Source organism: Solanum dulcamara, chromosome 11 (genome assembly GCF_947179165.1).
Source record: "Solanum dulcamara chromosome 11, daSolDulc1.2, whole genome shotgun sequence".
In the NCBI taxonomy this organism is placed as follows: domain Eukaryota; kingdom Viridiplantae; phylum Streptophyta; class Magnoliopsida; order Solanales; family Solanaceae; genus Solanum; species Solanum dulcamara.
Window position 1 is genome coordinate 49,418,825 of NC_077247.1, and position 25,399 is coordinate 49,444,223.

At 33.8% G+C, this 25,399-nt stretch overlaps 2 protein-coding genes across 2 annotated transcripts; both read left to right on the forward strand.

The window, feature by feature from the left end:
- The first annotated feature begins 5,840 nt into the window (after positions 1-5,840).
- Positions 5,841-8,444, forward strand: LOC129874974 (thioredoxin-like fold domain-containing protein MRL7 homolog, chloroplastic). Its single transcript, XM_055950384.1, has 6 exons — positions 5,841-6,034; positions 6,614-7,381; positions 7,484-7,568; positions 7,652-7,763; positions 7,850-7,962; positions 8,049-8,444. The coding sequence occupies exons 2-5, from the start codon at positions 6,636-6,638 to the stop codon at positions 7,951-7,953; spliced, it is 1,047 nt and encodes a 348-aa protein (XP_055806359.1). The 5' UTR covers positions 5,841-6,034; positions 6,614-6,635; the 3' UTR covers positions 7,954-7,962; positions 8,049-8,444.
- Positions 8,445-14,466: 6,022 nt separating this feature from the next.
- On the forward strand, positions 14,467-15,970 carry LOC129874735 (U-box domain-containing protein 8). Its single transcript, XM_055950077.1, has one exon. It carries the CDS (start codon positions 14,610-14,612, stop codon positions 15,723-15,725), a length of 1,116 nt encoding a protein of 371 aa, XP_055806052.1. The 5' UTR covers positions 14,467-14,609; the 3' UTR covers positions 15,726-15,970.
- The last annotated feature ends 9,429 nt before the right edge of the window (positions 15,971-25,399 follow it).

A 25,399-nucleotide genomic window follows, 5' to 3' on the forward strand; every position in this document is an offset into this window, starting at 1 on the left:
TGATGGTGACAGTCCATGAGGGATTAATCAATTCGACTCCAAAGTTCATGTACATGTGAATCAATTACTAATTCAAAGAGAAAAAAAAAACCGTGATGAAGTATGCACTATGAACCAAGCTCACCAACATTAAACAATTAAACAGATTATATTATGTATATTGAAATATGGAAAAATGTGATAAACTCGGATTACACATATTAAAGTCACTCGAACGACTTATAGAGTAATTATCAAAAAAATCATCAAATTAAGTTAGCTAACAATAAAATTAAATTGCTTAACTTTCACTAAATATCCAAAAATATCTTTTAGGCCAAATAAAAGCTTGGCTGACAATCATCCTATTCTATTAAACAATTTTTTGAAAATGTTTTTAACCTAAGTTTGTGTTATGGTATTCATTTGGATAAAATTTAGATATTTATTATTACGGAGTTTCTGATAACTCCATTAAAGGAGCTTGAAGAACACGAAATTAGTAGAGAAGAAAATGAGAGAAAGATGAGAGATGTATAAGAGAGAAAGTAGTTACATGATTAGAATATCATAGCTCATCATTTACATGTGTGCAGAGAAGTATTTATAAGCTGTGATGAATGACTCCTCTTTAACTAACTCTAACTACCTTCTAACAAACTTAGTTAGCTTCTCTAATCATGATAGCTTGATTAACCATATTCCTTGATTAACACTCTCCCTCAAGCTCATGGTTTAAACAAATCCATGACACCAAAGTTACTGAGCAGTAGTTGATGTTGTGCCTTACCAAGGCTCTTTGTGAGTAGGTCAGCTTGTTGATTTTTGGTATAAGTAAACTCTGTCCTCAACATTCCTTGACAAATTCGTTCTCTTACAAAATGACAATCTATGTCTATATGCTTAGTCCTTTCATGGAAGATAGGATTGGCAGCAATTTGAATTGCAGCTTGTTGTCACACACCATTCTAACTGAAACCTCAATATGAACTCCAAGCTCTTTGAATAAGCCTATCAACCAGGTGATCTCTGCTGCGCAATTAGCCATACTTCTAAATTCTGCCTCTACTAAGCTTCTTGAAACTGTCTCTTGTTTCTTTGACCTCAAAGAGATCAATGCACCACCAAACTTAATCAAATATCCAGTGACAGACCTTTTGGTTTCTATACAAGCTCTCCAATCTGAGTCACAATAGGCTAGCAGTTGATTTGTGTCTTTAGTTGGCATCAGCAGTCCAAGGCCTAGAGCTTTTTTGATGTATCTCCTCACTCTAAGTGTTGCTTCCATGTGTGATTGCTTAGGACAGTGCATATATTGACTTAACACTTGTACTGAGAAGGCAAGATCAGGTTTAGTCATAGTAAGATAGAGGAGTCTTCCTACTAATCTTTGATATCTATTAGGATCCTCAATATGGGATCCTTAGGTTCTCCTTTATTAGAAATACATTCATTATATTTCACAGAAGTTAACTTCTGATTTTGTTCTAGTGGTGTACCTGCAGGCTTATCTACCCCTAGGCAGACTCAGCTATCAACTCCAGTGCATATTTCCTTTGGGACATATGTATGCCTTGACTGGATCTAGCAACTTCAATTCCTAAGAAGAATTTGAGCTCACCTAGGTCCTTCATCTTAAATTATTTCTGTAGATCTTTCCTTGTGGTGTCTCTAAGATTTTGATTGCTGTCAGTGATTAAAAGATCATCTACATAGACTAGTACAATGAGAATAGCATCATCAACATGTCTAGTGAATAAAGAATAATCATAATGACTCTGAAGGAATCCCAGTTGTACTAAGGATTTAGTTAGTTTCAAGTTTCATTGTTTAGGAGCCTGCTTGAGACCATACAATGACTTGTGGAGTTTACAAAGAATAATCATAATGACTCTGAAGGAATCCTAGTTGTACTAAGGATTCAGTTAGTTTCAATTTCCATTATCTAAGAGCCTGCTTGAGACCATACAATGACTTGTGGAGTTTTCAAACTTTACCAAGCTCCTCTTCTCTAGCAAAACCAGAAAGAATGGTCATGTACACTTCTTCCAAAAGATCACCATTGAGAAAGGCATTGTGAACACCCATTTGATGGATGCACCAACCTTTAGATGCAGAAAGAGCAATAATAGATCTAATAGTAACCATCTTTGAAACAGGACTAAAAGTCTCACCATAGTCCAAGCCTTCTTGCTGACTGAAACCTTTTGCCACAAGCCTAGAATTAAATCTTTCCACCTCTCCTAAAGCCTTATATTTCACCTTGTACACCCACTTACAACTAATAGATTTCTTACCGGGAGGTAAATCTACCACACTCCATGTATTGTTGTCCTATAAGGCAGCAATTTCCAATTCCATAGCCTGAACCCACGTAGGATTAAGAGTTGCATCCTTATATGAGATAGGTTCAGTAATAGCTGAATAAACAGCTAGAGCAAGACCATAAGATGGAGACAAATGGGCATAGAAAAGATGATCTGAGATAGGAAAAGAACAAGAGTTGCTCTAGGATTTAGTGACAAAGTCCTAAAGACAAATAGGAGGTTTACTTAGCCTAGTAGACTTCCTGGAAGGAACAGTAGGATCATTTTTCCAAGGAACAACAAGAATTGCAGGAGAAAGAGACTGAGCAGCTGATGGAGAAGGATCATCTAATGGACTTGAGGAGGTAGGTGCAAAAGAGAAAGATGGAGGAAATGGACTATGAGGTAGAGTAGTGAATGAAGGGGGACTAGAAGGTGAGTTAGAAGTAGCTTCATAATGTGGAAGCACCATGGTAAGAACACGAAATATAGGATTAGAAGAGATTTGTAGATCTTTGAAAGGAAACACTTCATCTTTAAACACAATATTTCTATTGACAAACATGAATTTGGAATACAAATCATATAGAATATAGCCTTTTGAGTAAGAGAATAACACATCATGACTGTAGGAATAGCTCTAAGAGATAACTTGTCAAGAATCTTTGATTGTGCAGCATAACATAAGCACCCAAAAATCCTGATGTGAGAGAGGGAAGGAGGGTGTGAGTATAACATTTCAAAAGGAGTTTTATAATGAAGAAGTTTAGAGGGAAGTCTATTTAGAAGATACATAGCAGTAGAGACACACTTACCCCAAAACTTTAATGGAATAGAAGCTTGAAACCTGAGTGCATGTCTAAGATGGTTCTATGCTTTCTTTCAGCTATACCATTTTGCTGAGGTGTATATATACAAGAACTTTGATAAAAAATTCCAAGAGAGGACATAAGAGATTGAAATGCAGTACTAAAAAATTCACTACCATTATCAGTTCTGAAGATCTTAACATTGGTAAAAAACAAATTGTGAACTTGCATGAAAACTTGTCTCAATACCACTATAGCATCACATTTAGAAAAAATAAGAAATATCCAAGTAAACCTTGAGAAATCATCTACAATAGTCACAAATTACTTCATTCCAGAATGAGTAGGAATCCTGTAGGTCCCCAGATATAAAAATGAACCAATTCAAACACAGTTTTAGAAGTATAAGAGCTGACAAGGAAAGGTAGCTTAGTTTGTTTAGCTAAGGGACAAACAGTACAAGGAGCATGCATTGTAGTATCTACAACATTAAGGCCAGATGACCTCTTTATTATATCTAAAGGTGCATGTCCTAATCTCTTATACCATATGCAGATAGATGCAGTCTAAGTTGGTAATTCAACAAGACTAGTAGCTGAGTAAGCTGAGCGAGCAGGAGCTAAGTTGGTTGGACTTTTCTTGAGGATGTAGAGACCTTGATCTTCTCTACCAATCCCCCTGATCTGTATTGAAGAAATCCTGAAAAATACAAAAGTCAGAAAAGAAAGTTGTCATGCAATAAAGCTCTTTGGTAAGCTTTGCTACAAATAATCACTTAAAGTCTGGAATAAATAGCACATTTATAATAGTTTGATCACCAAGGACTTGAATGTTGCCAATATGTGATACTGGTACTACATTACCAGTAGGCAAATGAATTTGTTCTCTTAGAGTTTGCCAATATGTGACCCTATCTAACATATCAAGTCTAGTTGTTATATGATCAGTGGCACCAGTATCAATAATCTAATCTTTATCAACATATTTAGAGGATAAGGTAGATAAAGTACTACCTACAGTAGCTGCTTTGGCTGAATGCTCTTCTGCATTTTTACTTCCTTTAGACAGCATCTGCATGATCTAATGATACTGATCTTGTGTAAAGAAAACTGCTGGAGCTGGTGGATTCAGACTTATAGTAGCATTACCACTATGTGCAGGCTGAGTAACGTCAACTTGATTTGCATAGGAACTAGTGTTGGTGTTTCCACCTTTCTTTTTTGACTTCCAGCCAACAGGATAACCCTTAACTTTGAAGCACTATTCCTTAGTGTGTCCTCTATAACCACACACTTTACACACAAGCAGAGGTTTTTGTGGTTTCTATGGCTTATACTGAGTATCATAATGTCCCCTTGCTGGATTACCATCACCTCCTAATTGATGTCCAAAAATACCTCCACTATGAGCAGTAGCACCTCCTCCTTTCTAACTAAAAAAAGTTATGCTTTCAACAACTATAGAAAGAGAATTGTCTTGACTATTATGTACCAAATTCCTTTGACTCTCATGGCCTATGATAAAGGAGAAGGCTTTGTTTAGGTTAGGAGTAGGAGTTTGTAACAGGATTTGACCTCTAGCAGCTGAATATGACTCATTCAATTCCATTAGAAGCTGAAGCAGTATTTGATACTCATAGTGTTCCTTGAATTTTCTAGATTCATCACCTGAGCACACTAGAAAAGGCATAATAGAATCAAATTCATTCCACAAACTTTTAAGAGTAGTGTAGTAGTCTGTAACAGACATAGTTCCTTTACTAACACTGTGAATATCTTTGTGAAGTTGAAATACATGTGCGGCATTAATTTTGTCAAATCTCTCCTTCAGATCACATCAAACTTGGTAAGCATCACCACCATATACTATACTACTAAGTAAACCTGGTCGTACAAGATTCATAATCCAGGATAAAAGTATAGCATTACAGTTCTCCCAAATATCAAAGAACTCAGGTGCGAATTGAGATTTTGGAGATCTACCATCAACAAAACCTAGTTTACTTTTACCTAAGAGGCCAATACACATGGATCTACTCCAAATTGCATAATTGTCTGAACCAGTAAGTTGTAGAGAAATTAAGGAGCTACCTGGAGTGTCATTAGATTGTAGATATAGCGGATGGTTACGGTCTATAACTGAAACTGTATAGGTGGTTGTTCCAGTAGTTGTATATGTTGTATTTGAGTTTGGATTGCTAGTTTCCAACGATCCAGATTCAACTCCAGTTGTGTTTGCCATTGCTTCCATCTTTGAACCTTGATCTTCTAATTGGATGTTTATTCATGATTCAGCTACTGCTCTGCTCTGAATCTAAGCACTCTTAGCACAACAGAACTCGAATTTCACAGTGTTTATCTAGCCTAAGATACAACAAGGCTCTGATACCATAATAACTCCATTAAAGGAGCTTGAAGAACACGAAATTAGTAGAGAAGAAAATGAGAGAAGTTGAGAGATGTATTAGAGAGAAAGTAGTTACATGATTAGAATATCATAGCTCATCATTTACATGTGTACAGAAGAGTATTTATAAGCTGTGGTGAACGATTCCTCTTTAACTAACTCTAATTACCTTCTAACAAACTTAGTTAGTTTCTCTAACCATAATCGCTTGCTTAACCATATTCCTTAGTTAACAGTTTCAAATTTTACATAGTAGGATTTTGTCAGTTCTCAAAGACATGACATGGCCAGTGGGGTATGTATTTCATCGTTATATTTGGGTCAGGAAGATTTGTTATTGTTTGGTTTAAAATTCTAAACTTCCTTTCTTTTTCTTTCGAAAGTCTAAAAAGTGGCTAAAAAAATATTGGCTCTTCTTTCAAGTAAATTATTTGCTCTCCTCTCCCATCCCTCAAAATAAAGCTATTTGTTATAGGATTAGAACAAGTAGCGACTGGACAAACGATTATTCAAATTAAGCTTCTTCATTCTAAGGTAGTCCTTTGTTTATCTAAGCTTGTATATTTTAGAACGTAACAAAGTACTTTGCGAAATATTAATTATTTATACAAACTTTGATTCTATGATTCATTGAGATTTAGCTGTTTCTTTGTTGTAGACATGAAGTTATAAACATAATTAATGTACTGTTTGATTGTAGTGTTAGTGTATGGATGGTCTCATTACCTATGCACACCACATGTTTGATTATTTGCTTATTAGACTTTCAAGTTTCAACATCTATGCTTCAAAATATGTAGCCTTTAAACATAGCCAGAAACAGGATTTTAAGCCCGTCCATGTGGAGTATCACCGTCTACACTAGTTCTTCGTGTCCGTGGATGTTGACGTAGTTTGATACATTTTTGTTAAATGGAACTTAAACGGAGCTAGTACTGTGCTCAACAATTCAACATCAATGTTATGGATTCTACATTTGACTACACTTTGAATGTAATGCTAGTCATTCTTCTTTTTCTGTTATCTTTTAGTAATTAGCATGTACATAAGACTGTGGTGTGGATGTTAAGATGTTTGATAAAATTTGCTCTTATTTTTGATTGGTCCTCCCAGCAAAGTATTTAAGCAAGGGAAGATGGTCGTCCATTCTGCATTAAATCTTAACTTTTGTGCACTTTCATCACTCTCTGCACTCAAAGCAAGGCAACAGTGTAGTTCTTGCTCTTTTCCTAACTTCCTATTGCCGCCTCCTTTGAAACGTCTGACTTGCTTTGCCACTTCAAGAAAGTCTGAAGAGGAACATGTGTCTGATCCTAAGCATAACTCTGCTTCAAGGCCTAGGAAAGCTACAAGGTCCCGGGAAAGTAAAGTTACTCATAATGAAGACAAAGATTCTGCCAAGATCTTCCCAACAACAATCCCTAAAAAGCCAAGGCGTGGTCGCAGGAGCGAAGCAGCTGCAGTTGAGGATTTTGTTCGTGATTCACTAGAAAAGACTTTTGTCTCTATCCGGGAGCAGAACTCTGAAATGATGAAAGATGCCGACAATATCCTCAAAGATAGGGTTGATGATGACACTGATTCTGATGAAAGTAGTGATGATGAAGGTGACAGCAGTGGGGATATGAAAGAAAAGAAAATGATTGTTGAGGAGGAGGATCCAAATTGGCCTGTAGATGCAGATGTTGGATGGGGAATTAGAGCATCAGAGTATTTTGACAAGCATCCAATAAAAAATGTTATAGGAGAAGATGGAGTTGAGATCGATTGGGAGGGGGAGACTGATGATTGTTGGGTGAAGGAAATCAATTGTCTTGAGTGGGAGAGCTTCGCTTTTCATCCCAGTCCCCTCATTGTTCTTGTTTTTGAGAGATATAATCGGCAAGTGAATCTTGTTTCATTTACAAATTGAAGTCCTCGAGGATATTCTATAAGCAATATGCAAGTCTTTTATGTTCTCTGAGACAATTTGTAATTGCACAGGGCTAGTGACAACTGGAAAGCTCTTAAGGAGCTAGAGAAAGCAGCCAAGGTGTATTGGAGTGCCAAAGAGCGCTTGCCTCCTCGGGTTTGTGAAACATAATCACTAATCCTTACATTGTCCATTAGTAAACCCTCTTATCTTATCTTTCCCCTAATTACTTGGTGTAGACTGTGAAGATTGACATTAATATTGAAAGGGATCTAGCCTACGCGCTTAAAGTTAAAGAAAGTCCACAGATATTGTTCTTACAAGGAAACAGGATACTGTACAGGGAAAAAGGTACTTCTTGTATATTGCCTCACTAGTTTGATAAATTAATTGTAATCTTTTCAGCTAAATTCATTGTTATGTATAAATCTGTGCAGACATTCGTACGGCTGATGAATTGGTTCAAATGATAGCATATTTTTACTACAATGCAAAAAAACCTTCATGCATTAATGATGCAGCTTTATCTCAACAGTCTTAGTCAACGGAGGTACTGATGCTGACTGGTTAAGGCTTTCATTAGAAGCTCATAGATTAATGTCATTAAAAATATTTTAACTTCAACGCATATCTCAGATTAAGTTGGCAGAAGGATAGTCAAAGAGGCAATGGAGCATGGATCGATCCCCATGTAACTGGAATCAACAGTGGTTGTTTTGTTCACTGGAAAACTTGAGTATATAATTGCAGACAGAACCTTAGAAGAATGACTGGTTGAAACGAGATGATGGTACTTTCCGCTTGATGCCTCCAGCTGCTGATGTAATTAACAAGTGGAAGGTTGATATTCTATAAAGAGCTTAAACTAATGTATGCAAGCATACTATATAGAAGACAATAGTTGGAAGAGAACTCTCAGTTGCCATAATCTTACTTTAGTTTTATTTGCTTGTTTACATGTCATACTAGCCTAAAATGTCTATAAAGTACTTTATAATTAATTAGAAAAGTTCATGCATCTTCTGCTACTTACATGTACTTTTCTTGACCTTGCTAGCTACAACTAAATTGGAGTTTATCTTTTTCAGAGAAGACGTTTGTCACGTTAGGTATGGAACTTTTTTCCATTAATGCTAACCTAGATAGATATGAATGGATAATGTATTGGTACCTTGCTTTCTTCCATCTTAAGATAGGAAAGTTCAGATCAGATAAACAAGACACAGTATGTTCCTTGGATGGGTTAACTATGTCTGCTTTTATTTGTTTTAGGTTATATTGAGATACTAAAGTGCTTTCTTTTCAAAAGTTTTGAATATCACATTATCAGGAATATGCCCTGATTAAAGAAATGTTAAATCACTCAACATCAAACCTAACTAGGACCATTTGTAGATAATACAGTTTAACAAAGCCTGAATTCTGAATAGACTCAACTAACAAACTTTTTCCTAATTAATCTCTTAAATATTCGGTGATTTTTTTAGAGGAATTTTCACATATAGTCACTCAAATATACCTTAATTATGTTTCATACTATAGTTTACTAATTAAAATTTGTAACTATAGTTATAACAGAGTTTGTATAATTCATGCAGCGTTAGTATACGTTTGTATAATTCGCTATACAATTTACAGTTTTTGTATAGTGTTTGTATATTTCACTAGACAATTCATACACAGCGTTTGTATAATTCCCTATACAATTTGTAGTGTGTGTATATTTTGCTATACAATTCGATTCGCGCACGGCATTTGTATAAATCGCGCGAATTATACAAAACTCAAACTATATTCGCGCACAACGTTTGTATAATAATGCACAACATTTGTATAATCGTGCAAATTATACAAAAATCAAACTGTAATTACAGCTAGATGTTTGTCGTGAGCCGTAATTAATTCAAACTATAGCTATGTTAGCTAATTAACTAGTATATATTTGTTTATCCACATAATTTTCTGTCATGCCCCGGGAGGGTACCCTAGGCGTAGCCAGCACTCGAAGGCCATTTCTGACCTCCGAGCGAACCACCTGGTCTAGTCACACCTTCATTCAATCGTATTCTCTTAGCGAAAAACTCAAATAATGAAATACTGATCATACATACATATATATATATATATATGGGGGCCGAAGGCCAAACATTTACAACCCAATAAGACAATAAAATAAGACTCCTCAAAATAATAGTTCGACCTCCCCACACTCCAGTCTATGAAGCCTCTATCAAAGCCTAAGAGGTGCCCATGACAAGTCCATGGCTACCAACAATCAAAATAAGAGAAACGACAACAGACTATACAAGAAAGCTCAACATCCCCCGGAAACTAGGAGGACTCACCAACTAGCTGGGAGCGTATGTGGATCTTCAACGGAGCGCCGGTTGATGACCGCTAGTACCTGTATCTGCATCATGAAACGATGCAGGCCAAATGGCGTCAGTACATGGAATGTACGAGTATGTAAAATGGCCGACTGCAACGAACATTAAGGAAAAATTTATCAACTCGGAAGCTCAACTCTAGAGGAATACCAACTCAATCAAATGTCCTAAGTCTAAACAATAATATGATTTAGACGGGACCAATCACGTACAATTCAACTCAATCTAATTCAGAGTACTATCAAGACCTATTTAGGAGTTTCTCTTATTCGACAACCATCACTTATGAGCAAGTGAAAGTACAACAAACCGACGTTGTTGCTGCATCCGTTCATACTTTGCCAAGGTATGAACGAATCAACAAATCATGGATCCAATCCAACCAGGTCCTATAATGTCAGCACAAATCTCTCAGGGAAGCATCCGGCTTTAACGGTTCCATCCCCCCTACGTTTGGCGATGCAGTTATTGGGTTTGACTATGGACTATACTCTTGCCCAATTCGGTGCTCGATACTCCTCCCAAGACTCAATGCTCATAAAACTCCATCCAATCAACTCAATCAAATCACATCAACAAGTCTTATTACAACCTTGTCAACTCATCAACTCTATCACACTCGTATCTCTTCTAATTATACTATCCGATCAATCTCAATCATATCTTCAAAAGAAATTTAAATGCACATATATAGCAACATCTAGATATAATCAATCATTTCCTCCATCCATATGAGAAATCTTTGAGACTCATCACAATTTCAAGACTTTAAATTTACATTTTTATAATAAGCAATATTTTTAAGAAAATAGCATCCTTTATCAAAATCTACGTAGTCAAGAAGATCAATAGAACTTATTTAACAACCCATTTTCATCAACTCATACTCACATAGAGGCTCATTTTGGGAACTTCTTAACTCAACAACATCAATACATATAGAATCAAATAAATAGGGGATAAAACTCATTTAAACTTAGACCATGCCAAGAAACTCCATTTTCATGAACATCTAACCTCAAAGCAAGAATAGGGCACATGGGTGGACTCAACCCATGTTTTGGATAGCCTTACATACCTTAGTGAAGACTTGAAGAAACCCTTGTGGTTGGGTCTTCAATGGAAACTCAAACCTTGAACCTCTTGGAACTCTTCTTGTTGGGGAAGGATTTGGAGAGGAAGAAGAAGAGAAGGAGAGAGAGAGAGAGAGAAGAGGTTTCTAGGGCTTTTAGAGAGAGAGTGGGGGCTGAAGAAATGATCCCAAAATAGTCTAGGGTGATACATATATAATTTGGGGCAATTCCCAAATTGCCCCTTCTCAAAAGTTCTGAAAAATAGGCAAAAATGCACCTGGCGCGATAGTGGCGCATCGCGCCATTGCAGCGCCAGGCTGAAACACGCCTAAAACCTGCACACCTCGTAGTGGCGCGCCACGCCAGAGACCAAACTATCGAGGCATGTTTCTGGCGCGATAGTGGCGCGTCGCGCCCTTACAGCGCCAAGGCCAAATTTTCTGGGTTCTGGAAATTTGGCCTGAAAAATCCTGCACAACTTTTAGTGGCGCGTAAGGACCAAACTACTGAGGCATGTTTCTGGCGCGATAGTGGCACGTCGCGCCCTTACAGCGTCAAGGCCATTTCCCCAGCAGTTGCAGCCTAGGCCAAAAATGAAATTCCTGCCGTGCTAGTTCATCTTAGGATTGTCATATCTTTTGACTCGGAACTCCAAAATTTACGTTCTTGGCGGCGTTGGAAAGAAGACTCGACGACCCTTAATTTGATAGGTCGTGGGCCACTTAGATTGACGCCCTTTAAAAGATAGGGCCTTCAAAAGTCGACCCTTATACGAACTCATCCTAAACTTAGCCACGACGGATCTTTTGGGCTTAGCTCGGTCCTAGGGGTCCTTGGTGACCCCACATTAGAGAAGTGATGTAGAGTTTTTGGATAAATCAAAGAAAAACATATGTATAAAAATTATGTATACTATATTAGAGATTTTTGTTTTCATTCTTTTTCATTATTTTTATTACATTGTAATATTTTTTTTATTCTCTATCGATTCATAAATTATTTTCTCTTTATTTACGATGTATCATTTCTCCTCCGTAGAATGTGGCTTACGAGCAATTTCGATATTCGGCAAGTTAAAATATATATATTACTTAATTATGGTGTAGTAATAAAAATGTAAGTTAAGATATGTATTCTTTAGGTTAATGTAAATATTAAATGCGGATAAATTTTTATTGTATATTAACTATTAAAAAAATATGGTATTACCGAATACCGTACCGAACCAAAGTTTGATTTACCGATTATCGAATTACTGAACCGGAGTTTGAAAGTTCGGTATTTGGTATATACTTTGAATTACCGATTACCGAATTACCGAATCCGAACTTTGAAAATACCGAACCGAATATCAAACGCGCACCCCTATGTCCAGACACTGAGCTATTCCCAAAGTTTTCTGATATTATTGTATCCTATTATGTTCAGATTTTCTTATGCGTGATCGTTAATTTCTTGTTGAAGCTGAAATAATTTTTCTCTGTTTGCTTGATCATACCTGTCTTCCAATTCATCCTAGAGTTCCTTAGCGTTATTGACATATTGTAGACTATCGCTCAAGTCCTTTGATAAAGAGTTCAATAACCAACAAGTTATCATGTCGTCACATCGTTCCTATTGTGTGAGTTCAGGAGAATTCTCAGCTGGTTTGGGGATTTTTCCATTTATGAAGCCAATTTTATTTTTCATTGAAAGAGCTCGAAGTACACCTCGCTTTCAAGATCTGTATCCGGATTCGTCAAAAACGATCGAAATTATCGAAGTCCCTGCATTTTCTGATGGATGGATGTAAAATGCATTGTTCGAGGCATGATTTTCTGGTGTCTGATTTGTAGCAGTTGAATCTATAACCATTGTTGAAGGAATGAAATAGTGATGGAGGAATCGGATAGATCTAAGTTGAACTTAGATGAACTTCAATACTGAAAATCTATGATAGAATCTGAAAATTTCGAAGATTCCAGATGAGTGATTGTGAGAATGAACCTTCACGGCTCTGAAACTATGTTAGAATGCTGAGATTAATTGAGATTCAACCTAAAACTCCATTGAAGGAGCTCAGAGAAGATGAACTTGAAAATATCTAAGAAGAAGTTTGAGAGAAGAATAAATTGAAAAATGAAAATTGTGATTGATTTCACTGCACTACTGCATATATATATATATATACATATAAGTAACAAATTCACATCATCTAGAAGATTGCTAACTAACCAGCTAATTCTTAAGTAACTCCAATCTTTAATTTACAAAACTGCCATTCAGCATTATCTAAACTTAAGTTTAGATAAGCTAACTTAATCTCAACAAACTTCATACCAAATTAAAATATCACAATTAAATTAAAACGAATAGAGTACGATAAACGAGTTGACTCGAACACCAATCTGATTAAGAAAAAGTTTCATGCGCTTCCAAATAACATATTGTATGATGGGACAAACAAACCATTTAATTGATGAATAATTTTATAACACTTATCAACTTGGGATGATAGGAATATACTATAAAACGATCCAGACATTTGGCAAGTATGAGAGGTTGTCACGAAGGCTTTAATTTTGTCATAACAGAAAAATTACAATTTAAAAACGGTCCCATTTACCCACCAATGTCATTCTCAATTTTCTTAATTCCAATATCCATTCATTTGTTTATTCTTGTCGTTTTCTTTTATGCGTACCATAGCCATCTTAAAAGGCGTATGTACCCTTCTACATATTTGGAAAATATATGCTTGCAAAGTATTAATAATTTATCCTATTATATATATTCCGTAGAGGTCTGAAAAAGATGGAAGGCATGAAATCTTACTATTATTTCATAGTGATAGAAAAATTACTTCGTATATTTTTATGAACACCTTTTAGTTATACTAAAATTTGGTCCAAAGATTTTAGGTGTTAAATCAGATTAATCAAGTTAATTAATTTGGGACATATCTCTTTCTCATCGGAGGATCACGAAATTCACGTGGTCAAGAAACATCAACTCTTTATATTGACGTGTTTTTGTGTTATTGGACTTTTAAATGCTTTATATTTTAATTGTATACTTTTATGTAAGTTGACTTGTAACAGTTCCACCTCTAGGGGTAAATCAGTAAAAATTGATATAGTTTTCGTAACGGTTACACTTTCTCGTGACTACAGGAGCGATATATTAATCAGGGGACCGTTAAGGTACTACCCTACTAAATTTCACTTCCAAAAATACCCCTTCTCATCGAACGGGGATTTTTTCGTAATTTGATAATTAATGAAACAATTTAGGAAACTGAATTAAGGATAAGATTCAATTTCCCTATTTTAGAGAAAAAGTGACCGACAAATCTTTTTGAATCAATTTAGCTGAGAGTCCCAAACGGCAAATATCAAACTTGTCATTATCCAGCAAATTACAATATGTTTTCCTAATTATTATTTTCAGCTACCCATTTTGAGTTAAGTGTTTTACGATTATTTAAGATATTACGTGGATTAATATATTACAAATGTCATTTTCAAGGAGAATAATGTCATTTCACACAGTGATGCATGTCACAAGGTGAGCTCCTCCACCTCACAAGTGTACACCCTTTCCTTGACCTAAACCTCATAAACCCTCTCTTAGCTCCACACACACACACACACACTTCCATATTTATATATAGATAGATAGATACATATAGAAAGAGAAAGAGAGAATCTAGAGAGAGAAAACAGAAACCCCATTTCTCAGAAAGAACAAAAATAGAAATGGCAACTTCAACCCAGTTCCCCGACGATTTTCGGTGCCCGATTTCCCTTGAGATTATGTCCGACCCGGTTATTCTCTCTTCGGGTCACACCTTTGACCGCTCTTCAATCCAACGATGGGTCGACTCCGGCCACCGGACTTGCCCGATTACCAAGCTACCCATTTCCGACCCGGTTGCTCTCATCCCTAATCATGCCCTTCGTAGTCTCATTTCCAATTATACCCTCGTCTCTTTCCCGAAACCACTATCTTACCCTGATCCACAATCCCTTATTCAAACCCTTGTTGCTTCTTCTTCTTCCAATTTGGATTCTAAGCTCAACTCGCTTGACCAACTCAGTAGGCTTTCCAAGCGTGACTCAGCGATCCGAAGGAAACTCACCGAGTCAGGCGCTGTTTCTGCTGTTCTCAATTGCGTTAACTCGGATGATGAATCGGGTGGTTTGCAGGAGAAAGCGCTTCATTTGTTGTTGAATTTGAGCTTGGATGATGATAACAAAGTGGGGTTGGTGGCAGAAGGGGTTGTGGGGAAAGTAGTCTCGGCGTTACGGAGAGGTGCTGGAGACTCGAGGGCAGTCGCCGCCACTGTTTTGACGAGTTTAGCGGTGGTGGAAGTGAATAAGGCAACAATTGGGGCTTACCCAGATGCAATTCTGGGGTTAATTTCGTTGCTTTGGGGTGGAAATGGTAGAGAGAGAAAGGAAGCTGCCACCGCTCTCTACACGCTGTGTTCTTTTCCTGATAATCGGGTTCGAGCAGTGGAAAATCGAGCTGTTCCAATCCTGATTCAGAATGCTAATTCGGGACTAGAAAGAGCTGTTGAGGTATTGGGATTGTTAGCAAAATGTAAAGAGGGTCGTCAAGAAATGATTAAATTTGGTGGGTTATTGGATGTTTTGATAAAATTCTTGAAAAATGGATCTTCAAGAGCTGTGCAATATGCTCTTTTGACTATCAGTTTGTTGTGTAACTACAGTGAAAGGATGCGTGTGTTGGCTGTAAGAGAAGGGGTGTTTGAGATTTCTATTGGCTTATTGGAAGATGATAATGAGAAAGTTAGAAGGAATGCTAATAGCTTGATTCAGGTTTTACAAGGGAAAAGATTAAGTCTTTGATTGGTTAATAAGGAAAGGATGTGAATTTGGAAAGTGTTGATTTTGAATGAATTATGGAAGCTTTGGAGGGTGAAGAAGGTGAGTTGGGCTTCCTCAAAATTATTTTTGTTGAATAGTTTTTCTTTGTACAAAAAGATTAGAATTTTAGGGCAAAAAATGTGCATCTCTCTCTTTCTCTGTCGATTTCTCTTTTGTTTTTTTGGTTTTATATTTTTTTAAAAAAAATCCATGGTTCTCTCACTGCCCATCTCTCTGTCTCTTCTATTCTCTCCTCATGAGTTCTGTTGATATAAAAAAATTAAAAATCCAATCTTGCGGATAAATGCTTATATAAAGACTTTTTACAGTTTTACCTTACAGTAGTAAGAATGAACAATGAGAACCTTTATAGATGCTTATAAACAGTATACAAATGCAATAGTGTCCAAGATATTATGTAGTGCTGGTAAAGACTACAAAGTAATTAGGCATGATATTGAGAAAGGGTGATGAATAAAGAATGCAGTATGTCCACATTGATACACTTACTAAAATATTTCATTTGCTCTGCTTTTTATGCATGGAAGGGGGGGAAGCACATGATTGATTTGATCTTGATTTTTGGATTTCCAAATTACATATTAAGACTGAGACTGTCCCACCTCTACTGCTACTTCATCAATTTTGATCTAATTGGATTGTAATCTGCTAATGGCTTAACAAGCCAAAACATTTAATTCTCCAACTAGTAGCTTAAAGGAACCATTTGACTTCGTTATGGTTGGTTTGTATTGAAATCATTTTGTTTTTGTTTAAATTTGTTCTAGGTGGTGAATTCAGAATTATGAATTTATGAATTCTAGATTGAGATAAGACAGCTTATACATATCATTATGTGAAAAATTCAATACAAATATAGGATTTGGTGTCAAAACCAATACTCTTAGCTGTGCCCTTGTTAAGCATTAAGGACGAACTTGTTGTGTGCAAAAGTTGTGTGAATTGTAAATGTAGTTAGTTGTGTTGCAGCAACGTAACTAATTCTCACATGTTTTGTGTGCTGTTGGTATACAATTTGGGGAACTGGATATTTGACAACTCTAGACGTAATAAAATTTGGGTAATGAGCTTATGAGAATGCATAATATTATAAACATAAAAGGGGGGTCCCAGGTGTTGAATGGGACCAATAGTTTTGTTATCCATTTTGCTTACATTCATTATGGATTGGATGAACCTCCCATACATACCTATCTTTATTTAATGAAATTTATTAGGTAAAGAAGAATCTTCTTTCGGGATTTGAATATAACAAAGTTAAAAAATCTTAGGTGACCATATCCCCGCACGCTTACCAATTAGAGATTCCTCTTACCTCTTGAATTAAATACACGACAATTTCAACGCGCTCTTTTGGTTGACAATCTTTCACTACCTTCCCCAAACAATTCACATTAAACTGAATTAATAAATGTGATTTACACATTTTATATATAAATTTTTTAAATTGTTATTATTTATTGATAAAGACGGTTCTTCTTCTTTTCATTTTAACTTTGCATTCAATTGTGAAGCTTTTGTTCAATTTTTCTATGTGGACCATTTCAATTCAGCGAGAGTTGCATATAGATTCCTTTCTGATCTTTCCTAAGAAGGTGCCAAGTCTATATGTTTCTTTCTTCTTTTCTCTCGCCACTCGTCATCATATTCTTCTTAAAATAAATAAATTAAGAAACTAGTAGGTAACATCCGTGTAAAAGCATTTAGTTACACCATTTGCCTTTCAAATGGGCTGATCTTTAATTTTTTTTGTCTTTAAAATTCAAACTTACGTCTACCACGATATAATTTGTGATATATTATGATGCGGAGATATGAACTTATGCCCGGCAAAAAAATCAATGGTGCAAATGATCCGTTTAAGGGGGGGGGGGGGGGGACCACTATCATGGGCCTGGACTTCATACTGTGGGCTTGACAAGTTTGCAGGCCTGTGAACCAGTCCATCAGCAGAACTTGAGATAAACATTTGTTCCACGTGGAGAGTCATTTGACACTAGTATGTATTATTTATACACATATTACTATCTCTAAATTATAATTAATTAATACATTTACTCATATTATTTTCTCACTTAATAATGATAAAATAAGATAATTTGGGATAAATTTCGAGTACAAGTACAATATTACCTATTTATTGTCCCTAGTTATGGGAAACAGAAATCATTCCAACGTTACGAGTGTGATGATCATCATTAAATTAGATGCTAGGGAAATTAATGACCACTAAAATAATGAGAACATCTGTGGGAAATACTTTCTCTTATTTTAATTTATATGACTGTTTTTAACTTGATATAAAATTTAAAAGAATAAAGTAGACTTTAAATCTTATGATCTTATATTTGAGATATGTAGAATGAATCAAAATATTATTTAATTTTATAACTTTATCATGTTATGTAGAAAATTGAAATTAATTTTTCTTATAAAAATAGATTAAAATAGGATAAGACAAACGAATTGAAACGGTGTAATACTAATAAGCTAGCAAAAGTGATCGAGTCATGTTTGGTGGACCCTACTTTCTGCCAAAAAATTTGACTTAGATGATGAGCATAATCAAATGAACAAAGAGTGTGGCTATATTATAGAAAAAGTTGTGCTTATATAATAAGGTAGTAAAGTAGTAGTAACAAGGTGTAGTGGTTGATTCAAAAGGAGGAGGAAGGTGACATGATGTTACTCTCGTAAAAGCCAACATTCAACCAAAAGGTAGGACGAATGCCATCATTGTCTTCAACTACTTCATATGTGCTTCTCCAATATCATATACTCTAATTAATTACATAGACATTCTTGTGCTATACTACTATATATTTTAGTCTTCCGTGGCGGAGTCACGATTTTTGGTAAGGAGTGTCAATTAAAAGGTTGCAGTCAAAAAATACAATTATGGGGCTAGCAGGGCTAGAATACATGACCTCAAAAAACTTTTGCAACACCTTAATAACAAGTTAGGATTTTCAGCACTTGTATATATATTTATTAACTTAGAATTTGACCTATATATACAATGTAATTTTTCGATATTTTCACTGTAATAAATTTACTTCAGAAACAAGCAATGGTATTACAGACCAAATGATTTTAACCTCATGCCTCCACGACATCCTTCAACCACAATACTACTACCCATGCTATGGTTTATCAAAACACGGATTTGAAGATCTGATAGAATTCAATATTTTGGAATTGAACATTGCAAGCTTAAAAGACAAGTATGGGTAGAGTTAGATATAGTAACTCCTTACTCAAATTTATAACGTCTAAATTCAAAATCTTCTAACATAGTTGTATTTCTAGCTATGAATTGACATATAAGATCATTAATATTTTGGACTAAAAGTTATAGTTGTAATTCTAAATATGATGAATTGATAATCGTAATTGTGACTAAAGCCTTGAAATTCAACAATATTGTTAATTGAAATGACAACATATATAATGAAGATTAAGGCGTAAGGGCCGACCAAAAAGAAAGAGACGTGTCCATATATAATATAGTAGAAGACTTAATAATCCCGATCGAATATAATGATTGATTAGCCATGATGAATGTTTATTAATTGCATATTATATTGTCATATATCATGAAAAAGCAGAACAAAAAGATCATGAAAACTTAGAGAAATAGGATGAAGTAAACTAAGCAAAGATGATCACTCTTCAAATAGAGTTGTTTTACTCGACGACCCGATCTCCTTCAATTGAGAATAGAGATTTCAAAATGAGCCCAAATATAAATAATTCATTTAGAATTTTATGGGTTGGACTAAATATAATTTAAATTGGATCAATTAACCATTTAAGCTTTAACCCATTTTAAAAAGATCTTTAATTAAACCCAATTTAATCTCCAATTCAACTCATTTGAATGCTCTTTATTTGCATTGAGTGGATCATCTTAAATATATGTTTATTTGGTTGCTATTATGTTTGGTGACTTTCCACTCCAAAATCAAAAGCTTATTTTTTTTATTTTCTTGAGTTAGAATTCAAATAATAGTTACAAAAAATAAATAGCAATAAGTTAAAATTCTTGAGATTGAGCGGGTGATGAATCAATCCAATTTTTAACCCATTTTTTATTTAAAACCCAATGTATTTTATCCTAAAGTAAATTTAAACGGATCATATGATGAAATTCGAAATCTAATTTAACCATTTCAATACCTTTAATTTCAGCACAACCCACCATTTGACACCCTAATTGAGTGTGCTCTGTCCATGACCAAATTCATTCAGATTTGTTCATAGCTTTGAGTGTCGTACTGTAGCTGGATCAGCTATGAAGTACTACATGTGGATTTTGAACGACACACAAATCTCTTATTCACTTGACTACCTAGCTAACATGCACTATTAAAATAATTTTTGTTATAAAATATAATTTGGTCTGCATCAGAAGTGGCGGGATGATGATGAGTATATCAATTAATAAATACGGGAAAAAAAAGGTTAGAGTAGTTAAATATTTATGAAAAGCTATAATTTATAAGTGCGTTTTTTAATTTGATTTCAGTTAATACTTATGTCCTCTAATTTTGAATGTGCACAAGTAAGTATGTACGTTCAAATGAAAAATCAGGTGAGATGCACGCATCCTACATGGCAAATCGCGTGAGAATTATCATGTAGGACATGTGTGTATACTTGTTCAACTTTATAATTCTTTAAATGCTTACTTATACACGCTCAAAATTAAAGAACATAAATATCAATTAAGACCAAGTTAAAGAGCAAGTGTATATATTATGTCTTCATATAAAGTATGACAATGTAGAATAGTACACGACAGAATTTCAGTTTATCATTCAGTTAAATAAAAATTTACACCCCCACCCCCCTAATTGGATACTCCAATGTGCCTTTATCTTTTTTTTTTCTTTTAAAAAAGATATTTTATTACTTTATCTTCGAAAATAGTTTATATTCTCTGTTATACCTTTCGAACAAATTTGGCTTCGCAGTTAGACATTTGTTCAAATATACAACAGAGTCGAGGGTTATAGGAAAAAAAATATGAAAAAATTATCTAAATATACTCTTATTTTATCATAATCTCTAAAATTTCCTATTATTTAAAAAAAATTCAAAAATTTCCTCTCGCTGATACATTCCTATCCCCCTCTTGGATATGTCCCTCCCTCTCGAATACAACTCTCCCCTGTATCCGGATGTCTTATCCCCTCTCTGATACATCTCTATCCCCTCGAATACATCTCTCCCCTCTCGGATACATCCCTCCCCTATGTATACGGATGTCTACTAATGTATCCGGAAGTCCAGTGATGTATTTGAAATTCATAAATTTTAAGGATTTTTTGTATTTTAGAAAAGAATAGAAAACTAATATAATTAACTCTTAACACCATGCGATTTAGGTAAATTACAAGCAAAAAAATATATAGGGGTAAATTCAGCCCACTTCTGAAAGTATAAGGATAACTTTATTAAGTTTTAACTGTGTTTAGTCAATTAGTCTAACTAAATTCATGTTTTTAAATTCTTAACCATGTACCATAAATTGGATCTTTCTGGTTGTAGTAATTGAAAATGACCCATGCATTGATACGTGGTACAACTAAATTCAACAAAACAGATTTTGCGAAAAAAATATACGTGGAAATCAACTTATGATTTATAAGTCATCGTCAAAATTTGGTAAGTTAAAGTCTTTTCCCATTTGAGATTTAATTAGGAGTTCATAATTTTAAATTATCCTACAAAAGAACAACAGAATTGTCAATGTCATGCATGTTATGTTTTTCAAAATTGTTCTCCAATTCATTGCTAGATTTGTGATGATGATTTGTAGACTTTCTCCTCTAACTTCTTTCTTAATTTACACACTTCACAAGAAATATCTGGATATATATTTATGACATACGTTAAATTCGATAGCCGTGTTGTTATACGGAAAATGATAATGGAAAATTTAGCAAATACAGAGAAGGATGCATATAACAAAAGCCATAAACGAGTTTTTATACACCAGTTAATTACATGACGCATAAACAAGACAATCTTATGTTAATTCGTAAAACCAAACGTTCAGCAGTAAGGTAGATAAAGGTGGATCTAAGATTTTTATTTAAGGGGTTCGATTTTTTTAGATTTTTATTTAATTGGTTCAACTTTTTAAGATTTTTATTTGATAGATTAAATACTTTTAGATTTTTATTACTAAACTTATTATACTTTTGAAATCATGTCATATATATATATATATATGTTTACGTTTAACAATTAATTTTTAAAATTTATAAAAAGTGATTATTGTATCTTACCGGTGTTAATTTTTGGGTGGAAATAAGTTACGTGCCAATTTATAGGCTTTTTAACTCTCAATCCTTAAAAGAAAAAATTGCATTGCTTTAAAATCAATGCAATATAAAACTATTTTCACTACTCCTTGTTATTCATTTTTGAGATAAAGGGAGTAATTATCTTTTAATGCACCATACTTTGAGAATAAAGAATTTAGATTACTATAATACTCGATATATTAACTTCTGCTTAATGCTTAATGAATTGAATAGGTTATTTATAAAGTTGCTTAGTACGCAGAGGAGGAAGGACAGACCCCGTACTCCTTCCGTTTCAATTTGCTAATATTTTTTTTAGTTCATTTTAATAAGAAAAGTTGTAATTTTTTAATTTTAATTTTTTACACGACATATTTAAACTTACAAAATTAAATAGTATTTTTATTATATTATACATATTTTTAGTTTAAGATAGTTAAATTCGAAAATGATCTTTTGTATTTTTAAAATTGATTCGAATCAAAATCAAACAATTAAATTAAAATAGATGAAGTATTTCTTAGATAGTGAGACGTCAGTAATATGTCATTTGAACAAAATGGACATCAGGGTGATGCATGATATAATACTAGTAGAAGTGGTCTGAAGTGGTCGTCAATCCTAGCAGACCCTTGTTGATAAACTTGCATGCATGTTTACGTCTCTCCTCTTTTTAGAAATTCATTTAGGACTTCTCTACAATTAATTCACTTATAAAATTAGGAATAAGAAAAAGTCATCAGATATGAGTAATCATATCGTCACTCATACGCAGATGATTATTTTAACTTTGAGAATTATTTTTTTTACTTTGGAGAATTTATTGTTTGTCTTTATTTAAAGAATTGTTTCTTTACAAAATTTAAACACCGCTAGAAGTAGTTCCGTACAAGTTACAGCTTCTGAAATCTGATTGGTTCAACCGCGTGACAAAATCAATTTATGAAACGCAACAAGTCCAACTCCTTTAAGTTTGGACGGATTATTAATGCGTCTATTTATCAGTTCAGTCTAACTAATTTTAATCCACTAAAATTTAAATTGATATCTAGTCTAAATTAATTCTGAAAAATTTTATTATATATAGTACTAATAAGGAAAAATAATATTAAATTTATTAAGTACTAAAAATTTATTTTAAAATATAAATAAAGCAATTAATTGGATACCCCTAGACCTTAACTATAACTAATGAAAATGTAGACTATCGACTTAATCAGGGAATTCAATTTAAAAATTAAATTTGCTTGTACAAAACTAGGTTCATTTAGATAGAACACTTGATCGGGTTAATTAAACAATTATCTTCGAATTAACACATGAACAGTTGAAGACAAATAATTAATAATAATAATAATAATAATTAAACTTCCCAAAGGTCGCCTCCAATGTGTCCAGTCTGAATTAGGACGCCTTTGAACATGTTAAACTGATCAAAAATATTTGTTTATATACGTCAATTCTGATATTCTCCTTATATTCTAGAATATGTCAAATTGTAAATTAACTTGAGGTTTGACCACTTCTTAAGTTTTAATACGTGTGTATTACATATATATATTCCTTTTGATAAACCCTCACCCCAGATCAGAACCCTTAGGCCTAATCCAATTCTAATGAGCTCTAAAATATATTTTTTTGAGTATAATTTCAGTTATTTGTTAAATATTTGATAGAGACCGAACATGTTTATATTTTGACAAACTTAAAAGAATAAAAGTAAATTTAAGAGATTTTTTTTATAAAAAAAAACAAGTAATTTCTTCTCTAGCTGATTGAGATTGATCACCTTTTGATTTACCATTTGTAGAAGACAAAAAAATTAGAAATTTGCATATAATTAATTTAAATCATGTATATAATTAATGGTTTGATCTTTTCAAAATTACACGCTGTCAATATGTATTATTCCTTCAACCTCAATTAAAAGCATCAAAAGGGTATTAAATAAAGTATTTTTTTCTTTTCTTTTTTTTGGGGGGGTGGGGGAGGGGGGCGGGTCCATAGAATAATTTTAAAAAGGCTATGACCACTTAGAAAATATTGATCCAGATTTATTTACCAGCATATGTGCTGGCATGCTACATTTTAAAAATGAAAAAATTAATACCATGGCATTAATTCTCTGAAATCTCTTCAATCTAATGCAACTCTGTTTTTTTCTTTCTTTTTTTCAAGAATGTAACTGTTAATCTTCAGTCATAAAAGGTGAATTATGTCTCATTAATATAATGCACTAATTAGTTCTGAAACATTGAACAAAATATTATGTCTCCGTTCAGAAATTAATAATGTTACTATATATTCGATGAATCAAATATTTACCAGTTAAAAAAAATCACGCATAACTTGTGAATGGTATGAAATGGGAGGAGTGTATTTAAGCTTAGTTCATCAAGTTGATGGGTGTTTTTAATCCTGTCAATAGTTCAGGAACGAAATCAATAATCCGCGCCAAATTCGGAAGGTATTGATACGTTTCTCCTTATTTTTTAAGTCTTTTCAATATTTTAGCAACAAAATCTATGCATTTTATTTCAGAAATACTACGAAAATTTTGAGTTGACATTGACAACTAAATGTGCCTCTCATTGTACTCCAAACTATAAACAATGTTATTCGGATCAAAAAAGCATTTTCTTTAATTCAAAAACTCAGCTAAGGTCTTGCAAGCTAAAAACTTAAATGAGCACTAAACATAAACGAGAAAATATATTCTAGCATCTAAATAATTATTGGATCTAACATTTTGTATGAACAATACAAACAATATTTTTTTTGTCTAATCACACTATTAAAAGTCATTCCATATGAAATAACTATCCACAAATTCGTATAGTTAGTAACCTGAAATAGATAATAAGTAAATTCTTACAAATTATCTATTTATAGTATGAAATTTATTTATCTACTTTATTAGCTAGTAATCCGAACATTTTAGTAATAGTATTTATTTTACACATATCCTTTTTTGTAAAGAATGAAATGTAAATAAAATAGCAAAATGCAACAATACCAGCTGTGCACAAAGCTGTATTTAATTTCCGTTACTTTTTCGTTTGCACTTCTCTTTCTTTTCCCCCTTAATAATAATGAAGAATAAGAAATTGAACTATAATATCAAAATAAAGAAATAATAATAATTAAAAAAAAGTATAATTATTACGATAATGATGATGAGCGTGACATCAACAACTTATTAACAAATCAAAACAAAATGACGTAATTACCCCCCTTATTAATCCACATAAACCTGAGAAGGGCTCTAATAAACCAAAATTGAAAATGGTCAACTCGACCCACTATATAAGCAGCAATGGC